This window comes from Ictalurus furcatus, chromosome 4 (genome assembly GCF_023375685.1).
Source record: "Ictalurus furcatus strain D&B chromosome 4, Billie_1.0, whole genome shotgun sequence".
Lineage (NCBI taxonomy): Eukaryota > Metazoa > Chordata > Actinopteri > Siluriformes > Ictaluridae > Ictalurus > Ictalurus furcatus.
This window is the reverse complement of record NC_071258.1, coordinates 28,900,316-28,910,564: the sequence shown is the minus strand read 5'-3', so window position 1 is coordinate 28,910,564 and position 10,249 is coordinate 28,900,316. Positions and strand designations below refer to the sequence as shown.

Below are 10,249 nucleotides of genomic sequence, written 5' to 3'. Positions count from 1 at the left end.
AAACTCCGGCAGAAACGTACATAATCTCTTCTTTTCGTTCATTTAGCTTACAAAGTAATATTAGAAATATCGATGATGGATTTTGTGTGCTAATATTTTAAAATGTTACTGGGAATTCAGACAAGCCGTGTTTAAATAAATAAAGTACATGTTATTTGAGTCTTTTCACTCGCCTGACACTGCACTAGCATAGATCAGCAATAAAAATGGACAAATTTCCCTGTCGGTCTTCCTCCACGAAACAAACTAGCGTTGTGTCTCTAATCGCATACATACAGTGAGGGAAATAAGTATTGGACGTGTCAACATTTTTTTTGTTCAGTAAATATTTTTCCAATGAGGCTATTCACATGAAATTTTCACCAGACATCAGTATCCAAGAACCAGTAACTCAAGAAATCAACACATTAAAGTCCATAAATGAAGTTATGTGTAATAAAGTGGACTGACACGAGGAAAAAAGTATTGAACACGCTAACTGAAATTTATTTAATACTTAGTGGAGAAGGTTTTGTTTGTAATGACAGCTTCAAGACGCTTCCTGTATGAAGAAATTAATGGGCCGTAGTATTCAGGTGTGATTTTGGTCCATTCTTCTAAACATATTGTTTTTAAATCTTGTTCAATTGGACTCGAGTCAGGTGATTGACTGGGCCATTCTAACACCTTGATTTTTTTCTCTGAAACCAATTGAGAGTTTCCTTTGCTATATGCTTTGGATCATTGTACTGCTGGAAGTCCACCCACGTCTCATCTTCATCATCCTGGTGGATGGCAGCAGATTCTTCTCAAGAATCTCTGGGTAAAGGGCTCCATTCATCGTTCCTTCAATTATATGAAGTCTGCCAGTACCATGTGATGAAAAACAGCCCCACACCATGATGCTTCCACCTCCAAGCTTCACTGTTGGTATAGTGTTTTTAAGGTGATGTGCAGTACCATTTCTTCTCCAAACATGGTGTGTAGTATAACAGCCAAAAAGTTCAATTTTGCTCTCGTCTGACCAGACTACACTCTCCCAGTATTTCATAGGCTTGTTCAAATGAGTTGTAGCAAACTTTAAACGAGCTTCGACATGCCTTTTCTTCAGTAATGGAGTCTTGCAGGGTGAGCGTTCATAGAGGCCATGGCGGTGGAATGCATTTCCTATTGTTTTCTCTGTGCTGATGGCACCTGCTGCCTCCAAGTGTTTCTGGAGCTCTTTCCGAGTGGTCCTTGGATCTTGGGCTACTCTTCTGACTATTCTTCTGACTCCCTGCTCAGAAATCTTGCGAGAAGCTCCTGTGTGTGGCCGGTTGATGACGGAGTGATGTTGCTTCCACTTGTGGATAATGGCCCCAACGGTGCTTACTGGAAGATTCAGAAGTTTTGAAATATGTCTGTATCCGATTCCATCAATATGTTTTGCAACAATAAGGTTGCGAAGGTCTTGGGAGAGCTCTTTGCTTTTATCCACCATGAGATGTTTCTTGTGTGGCACCTTGGTAACGAAAAGCCTTTTTATAGACCATCAATTTACTAACCCAGCTGATATTAATTTGCACAGATAGGGGGTATAATTACTTACGGATTTCACCTGGTTCCTTGCCTTACCTTGCTTACTACAGATTGAGTTTACGTATCTGTCCAGGAACACTGTTGCTGATTAAGCGTCCAGCTTCATCCCAATTACCAGCGATAAACGACCATATTCCATATTGGAAAAGCGCTGCCAATGTTTCTTCTGGTTTTACTGCATTTCTTGTGATTAGGCTTTTTAAAGCACACTTTTTTTTTGGCTCATTGTGAAAGTATTTGACTGCACTAGGCAGCCATGTATGCTTGAACATATATCGTGACCAAATTTACAAACACTCCAGTGTTTCTTCCAGGCTTGTGTCAGATTCTCAGATTCGGAAGCAACGGTTTTACTACAGAAACTGCTACGGATTTACTCCAGCAGTGTGTAAACCTGCTGCACAAATTAGTTAAAGAAAGCCAAATATTATAACACACTGCTTGGGGGGGAAATGATTAGAATTTTTTCAATTAGGATCAAAGCATGCTGTTTTTTCCCCTTCAAACCCGGCAGCACATCCAGACGCCATTCTCTCTCAACATCCACCCATCCATTTTCTATACCGCTTATCCTACTGTGTCGTGTGGAACCTGGAGCCTATCTCAGGGAGCACGGGGTACACCCTGGACGGTGTGCCAATCCATCGCAGGGCACCTGCTCTCAACAGTCATTACATATTCATATGTACAATTTCCTAAATTAATATTCATGAAGAAAGTCATTTCAATACGACCTCGGGGGAGAGCACACACGGTCACTGCCATCTCCCTCCCGCTGTTCTCTGAGGAATTTTGGCTGGCTGTAGTTCAGGTGGTAGAGCGGGTCGTCCACTAATCGTAGGGTTGGCGGTTCGATTCCCGCCCCACATGACTCCACATGCCGAAGTGTCCTTGGGCAAGACACGGAACCCCAAGCTCCTAATGGCAAGCTAGCACCTTGCATGGCAGCTCTGCTACCATTGGTGTGTGAATTGACTTTTATTTAAACTTTTGTTGTCTCCTGATTTGCTGTTGTGTTTTTAGTTTTGTTGGTGACTGAGAACCAATGTAAAGCGCTTTGTAGAACCGCAAAAGTTAAAAAAAAAAAAGCGCTATATAAGTGCAGACTATTTACCATGAATAATAACGACTATTACACATTACACAGTCATAATATTCTGCACGTCACATGCTTTCTTTGTGAGAAACTTCTTTATGGATTGTGAGAACGATGTTTATCCAAAGAAAAAAAAAGAAAAAATCTGGATCCCAAGAAAAAAAAAGAAAGAAAGAAAAGTCACACTTTGGTTTAGAGAACATTCAGCAATAATTTATTTTCATAATCTCAAGAACCACCACATTCCTCATCTGGAAAATTCAGATTCAGTTGCCAACAACACGGTTTTTGAAAAATGTAAAGTTACTATACAAATTCTTAATAGAAAAAGAATAAATTAACTGTGGAATTCATTGTTATTCTCCCCAACAACTCCACATTTGTTTTTCTACAACACCGTTATAACGTGTGCGGTTATTTTTGATTTGAACTCCATAAAGTGATGAAAACATGCTCTATTGTCAGGAATGAGGGAGTGAGCGACACAGTTTAGTAACTAACATCCTTCATTTTGCACGACTCGTATTAAAACTATTGACAACGGTTAGGAAAAGTCTACAGCTAGGAAACAACGCAGTAACTGGTCATCCTGTAGCACCTGAAAGGGTTACTTTGTCCTGACATAGTGAAAAAGAAAAAAAAATGGAAATAAAAGAAATACTGTTTGATTTAAAAAAAAAAAAAATTAAAACATTTGAATATTTAACCCCCCCGCCCCCCTCCTCTTGTAAAATAACCCAGACAGGTTTCCATAGTCTTTTCCATATATGTTGATAAATGTGTTAGTTTATTCTTTTGTTATAAAAGGTTTAGACTTGTTATTAAATACAGGTAGGAATTAGGGCATGAGGAGAGAATATACGTTTTCTTCTTTCTCAGTGGAGAGATAAGCATGAGGCCTGAATCACAGCACTGTGGGAATGAGATGACATCTTCACGTGAAATGTTTTCTCTTTCTATGGGTTCGTTTTTAACACCAGAGAACTGAAATTCGCCTCGAACTATCATCCGACCTGGAAGTGCAGGACACATTCACGAACCCAGAACGCAAAAATAAACTAGAAAACACAACAATACTAATTAAAAAAATAAACGCAACAACAACAAAATAAACCACAACAGCAAATCAAAAAACACCTTACAATTATCTCAAAACAGAAAGGGACGTCCTTAGAGAACATGCCATGTTCCATGCTGGTTGCTGATTGGCTACAGTGTACGTTGGAGGATGTTTACAGTTAGAGGAAATATGAAATGAATCTACTCATGCTTTTATTTTATTTTATTATTTTATCAAGGGCCTAGATGTACGTTCATATTCTTATAACTTTGCACAGCATTAATATAATTATGCGGTGTTCAGTAAGGACCTCCCCTTTGTGTTTTGTGATAATATTGATGTGATTTTACTGCTGCTTTTAGTTTTTCTGTTGTTTCCTGATTTGCTGTGTTTTTAGTTTCGTTGTTTCCAGATTTGTTGTATTTATAGTTTCGTTGTTTCCTGATTTGCTGTGTTTTTAGTTTCGTTGTTTCCAGATTTGTTGTATTTATAGTTTCGTTGTTTCCCGATTTGCTGCGTTTTTAGTTTGGTTGTTTCCCGATTTGTTGTATTTTTAATTCCGTTGTTTCCCGATTTGCTATGTTTTTAGTTTTGTTGCGTTTTCTCATTTGCTTTTACATTATGATTTTTTTTTTTTTTTTTACTTTTGTTGTTGTGTTTTCTGATTTGTTGTTGCGTGTTTTGGTTTGTTAACATGTCTTGGCACTTACGGGCCACCATCCAGGCCTGGAAGAGAGGCAGCATTACACTGTTCTGGGTAAGAGGGTGAATTCGAATCCCTAAAAATAACACACAAACAGCAACTGATTTCACATTGCAGGGTGTTAGGTCTGGACTCTGTTATGAAGGGTCTGATGGCACATAATGCACATACACTATAGTAATGGAAATACGTATACTTAAAAAAAAAAAAAAAGAAAAAGAAGAAGAAGTGTGCTTGTAGATAGTGTCCTTTGCTGCAGAGTGTCCATTTCCGAGTGTGTGTGATGTTGTACCATGTGGAGTGTGTAGTATATAGACATGGTTGTTACTCTATGGCTTGCCGTGTTTCCTCGTCAAATGAGAGACATTGAGAAGAAGAGCACCATCATTTCGTTTTAAAATCTCGCTGCCTAGAAAAACACAAACACCCTGTGTTTTTTCCTCTCCGTCTGAGAGCCTACGGTGAGTGTGGACGTTTTTCAGAACCGAGGTCCGGATGTGTGTGTTCTGCTTGTAGACTGGAATGCTTTGAAATGGCACCGAGGTAAGATCAATCAGAGAGAAGTTTGTTGGTCAGTGGCTGTTCTGTATGATGTGTGCCCCTTTACGTTGTGCTCTTACAGTTTCATCCAGTCCCTAACCGAGTACAAACAGTCCGGTGCTAACTACATGCAGTACAGAAAAACTCCATCAGTACGGAAATTTTTTAAAAATAAGGTCCCTATGTCGAAGATGTCAGGTACGAGGATTACTTGTGGGCTCAGTAGCAGAGCGGGGGGTGGGGGTGGGGGGTGTATTTGGGGATTTGTAATTTATCGTACAGTACAGTAGAGGCTCAGAGCACCATGGTGGCTAGCAGGCTGGTGGAGCTGCCCGAGAGAGCGAGTGGCACATACAGTACTTCAGCGTTCTTCAGAAGGTTACACCAACACACAGCTCCCATCCAGCTCGTGTTCAGGGAGGAGTTTCCCTTAAAACAGCAGATCAAATATGGCACTACATGGCTTTTGGGAAACTTTACAGCTATTGTATGATAACTGATAGAACATCTAAATGGGGAAAAAAAAAAACCCACCCAAAAACAAAACAAGACAAATACATGGAGACCACAAGCCTCAAAATCATCCCCCTTTCTGCAAAAATGTCGACATGCGGCCCTGCAATGACAACTAACGCGAACACGACCATGTTTCCGCTTGAATAAACTGCCGAAGATTTGCTGTTTTCTGTTAGGGCTTGATCAATATATCTACACTGCGAGTAAAACCAGCCAGAATTAAGATTCCACAGACTTATCCGGATCAGTGGAAATGATTTTAAAGCACCAATAATACTGTAAAGCCGCACTCGTTAACGCGAGGCTAATCGCTCACTTGTTGTTATCTGAAGACAGATCACGTTATTGATATAACGTAAATGCCACTATATTCTATCTGCATTTGTTTAGTGCTTCTCCAGATTTAAACCCAAAGTGGGCGTGGCCTGCTCGGAATGTTCTGGCTCTCAACCTTAAAAAGTTCCCCAACCTTAGCTCACTCGAGTTCATGACCTCTCTCGGCGAACCAGACCTGTTCATGCACTTATCATGTTTGTTCGTAACTGCCTGCAATATTGTCTAATGAATTTATTTCCAAACTATATGACAAACGAGCAGCCTAATTTAAGCTAACACACATGAGTGGACGTATTTGTACTCGGTTACATCCCTAGTTCGTCTAAAGGTAACTTTAAGCACTCTTGGATGGTAAGGACATCAACAAGGTTCAAACTGAACCAGGTCGTTTAACTGGATTGAAGTTATAAGTAATTATACGAATTAGCGACTGGTTTTCATATTAATATTGCTGGTTCTGATTGAAGTTCATTCAAGTTTGAGTAAACAGTGATATTAGTCATGCCCCGTATACTGTTGTTTGAGCATCATCATGTAATATCAGCTCATGTTATAGGTTATGTCTTTAACAGTATCATTGTTAGAGCTGCAACAACTAATCGATAAAATAGCAATAATCGATTATGAAAATCGTTCTCAACCGATCTCATTATCGATTAGTCGGTCTGCGTGCGACGGGGTGCGTTAACTCATTACGTTACTTCTCTTCCGAAAACACGCTACGGAGAGTAAATACTAAAGTTGTGTCCTAAATTACGCACTCTACCGTCTAGTGTGTGAAGTTTAGAAAGGTAATATCGTCTGAAAAAGAACATGAGCGTTTTTTACTAACCGGAAGTATAAGCCGCTTCCTAGTCGATGGCGCATGACGTCATACGCACGTAACGTGACGCCGCTAGCTTTAGGCTAATACCCAGAGTCACCGACAATGACTTTCTTCAGTTTACTGTTTATGTCAGCGTTACCTTTTATAAAAAGTAATGCATAAATACTATTATATAATATAAACTTATATATTTGTTTACATTTTACACAAGTATTTATGCATTATTTTTTATGGAGGCACAAAAAGCACGGAATTAAACTACAGTGCTAAATGAATAACATATATTCTAGTGTGTGTGTGTGTGTGTGTGTGTGTGTGTGTGTATTGGGTTCTTTTCAGTTGTATATAATTGGACATACAGTTGTGTAAAGTTTTAGTCTGAAGTTTTATATTTGTAACACTCAGTTTGTGGATTTTATTATAAATAAACGGGGGGGGGGGGGAATGGTACTGAAAGTTTGCGCCCCCATCCGATTCATCGAAATAAATAAATAAATAAATAACCGACCAACTAATTGATTATGGAAATAATCATTAGTTGCAGCCCTAATAATTTTATAATGTGGTAGTTAGCTAGAGCTGGCTGGTTTTAACCTTCGCAATACTTAAATACATGACTCGGGGTGCAATTTCCTGAAATAATGCCTCTTTTTTACTAACTGCTCGATGTTGGACATTGGAGGACATGGTTTGTTTTTGTCCCCTAGGATTAGATATTTCATTGTAAAATGTCATAATTGTCATTTTGTTTCTGGATTATTTATTGACACCATATATTTTGGAACGGCGTAAAGGTTTTCAGGACTAATCCCCTGAATTCCAGTCGTCATCGCAGTGCTTTTGCGGTTAGCCTTTTCACGCCGTTTCTGAGATCGCTCACTTTTGTGAAGTGCTGGAAAATCCTCTAATTCCTAATGTGACCTTTTTTTTTTTTTTTTTTTTAAATTAGAAATGCCAATAATACTGATTTTCTTGAAGGATTCACATCCAAAAGGGTGTTTCTGTCATCTTGTGGTCTCGGTTGTGTACGCCCATATTTTTTTTTACAGAATGTTATAGAAAAGAAAAAAAAAGAAAAAAAAAAAGAAAAGAAAAAAAGTGGGAAACAGGATTTATGGTGCACTCGGCGGACTGGGGCGTGTGATTCATCGCATTTACTCCAACAGAGCAGTGCGCATGAAGGTTACGGACAAAACGGCCAACAGCAACGTTCTGCAGGAGTGTGTGTACTCCTTATCTTCTATGCAGAATTACACACTGATGTGTGCGTTTGAGTATGCATACATGGGAGCAGTTCACTAGGATGCACACACACACACACACACACACACACACACACACATAAACACATCTCCAAAAAAAGAGAGGCCACACCCCTGGTGTATCACTCCAGCGATGGGACTGGATGAAGGGTTTTGTGCATACGGAGCAACTGACTGGCAGCTAACTGGGTCACAGTTCAGAGTTCATACCATACGCAGTGGGAGGATCAGCTTAAGGTCAACTTAGGATTGGTTTAGTCTAGTTCGGCCCGACCTCCGTGATTCCAAATTCCAGAGCCACTGTACTGCTGGATATGCACAGAGAGAAGGTGAAGGGGTGTTGGCTCCAGCCATAGGCATGTCTATAATATGTGTTGAGGTCCAGCCTGTGGACAGATCTGCCCAGAGAACACTGTTCCAGGAAGAAAGGGATGAAGCAGGAGAGGGATGGAGGGTTTAGACGAGAGTTCCTGGCTTGGCCTTCTCGTGTCCATACCACTGCACGTCGGCGAGCTCAGAGCAAAGGGGACTGCTCAGGAAACAGCTGTCGCTGAATGATCTGTGAGCAAGCATATGCACACACACACACACACACGGTCATATTATGGTGATATATATATATATATATATATATATATATATATATATATATATATATATTAATACTGTTAAATCTCAAGACACAATAAAAGTCAGAGAGAGCAAATGAGTTTGCATGGGGACAGTTCATGCATCTTGAGTATCGGTATTGTATCCAGATTGGGATTATCTGGATAAAAAGTGCAGCTCAGACATTCAAAACAAATTTTCATCCAGTTTCTTAACCAACTAGCCAGCAGAATAAATATGCATCTTTCCGTTCGTCTGTACGAGCCACATTTTACCACCAAACCTCTTCCCAATACATTACATCATATCTTATATGGTCCATGAACAGTCAATGTGGCGTCCTTAAGGAAATGAATAAAAGATGCGACCACCATCTTTTGCATGAAGCAACTAGAAATAAAGGAACAAGACAGCGGGTGCTGGTCAGGACTAATTAGCTGAGATGCACGTTACTCCAGCTCACGGAAGGATGCGTTCGATAACATGAGCCAATTCATGTGGTTAATATCTCATCAGCATACGTTCCATATACACGAAGCATGAAACGTAACAGTGCAAAAGAGGCAGAGTCGACATGCAAAATGACAGAGAGAGAGAGAGAGAGAGAGAGAGAGGAAAGTAAGAGTACCTCTCTACTGCTCAGTGCTTTGGTGAGAGGGAGAGCGGTCCTCAGTAGGAGAGCTTTCAGCTGTATCACTGCCCCGAAGAAAACACCAAACACACACACACACACACACACACACACACACACACACACAGGCCAAACCGAGCAGAAGTGGGTTAGAGAGGATAAAAGGAGAGAGAGAGTGAGAGAGAGAGAGAGAGAGAGAGAGAGAGAGAGAGAGAGAGAGAGAGTGGTTAGCAGCTGTGACTGAAGTTAGCGAGTGAAAGAAGAGCAGTGTTTAAGCTTAGCAGGGTTAAGACATGGATGTGCTGTTATACACTTTTTATTATTCTGACAAGTCCATGCAGAAGAGTGCACTAAAAAATATACTTTATTTATTTATTCATTTAAAGTTTTGCTTTATGTCTTGGAGGTAGCATGTGTCACCCTCTGAATAATTGTAGAGAACACAAATACAAAAACAATAATGTCTGAAAGAGCTACAAGATGGATGTTCACACATTTATAAGACTAATAATCCTGTTTGAGAAATATAATGGACTTTGGTACAGCCATATTACTACACCTACTATCACTTTTATTAAACCTAGATCTGCTGTTACTACACCTAACTCCACCGTTACTACACTTACATCCACTGTTACTACACTTACATTCACTGTTACTACACCTAAATCCACCGTTATTACACCTAAATCCATTGTTACTACACTTACATCCACTGTTACTACACCTAACTCCACTGTTACTACACTTACATCCACTGTTACTACACCTAAATCCATTGTTACTACACCTAAATCCACTGTTACTACACCTAAATCCACCGTTACTACACTTACATCCACCGTTACTACACCTAAATCCACCGTTACTACACCTAAATCCACCGTTAGTACACTTAAATCCACCGTTACTACACCTAAATCCACCAGTTACTACACTTACATCCACTGTTACTACACTTAAATCCACTGTTACTACACCTAAATCCACTGTTACTGCAACTAAATCCACTGTTACTACACCTAAATCCACTGTTACTACAACTAAATCCACTGTTACTACACTTACATCCACTGTTACTACGCCTAAATCCACCATTACTACACCTAAATC

At 39.8% G+C, this 10,249-nt stretch overlaps 1 protein-coding gene across 1 annotated transcript in view; it reads right to left on the bottom strand.

The window, feature by feature from the left end:
* Positions 1-4,146: 4,146 nt before the first annotated feature.
* Positions 4,147-10,249, bottom strand: part of frmd4a (FERM domain containing 4A) — a 109,415-nt gene continuing 103,312 nt past the window's right edge. The window contains exon 23 of the mRNA XM_053623519.1: positions 4,147-8,455. Coding sequence (XP_053479494.1) covers positions 8,353-8,455 — 103 coding nt within the window. The 3' untranslated portion in view covers positions 4,147-8,352. The remainder of the gene's footprint in view (positions 8,456-10,249) is intronic.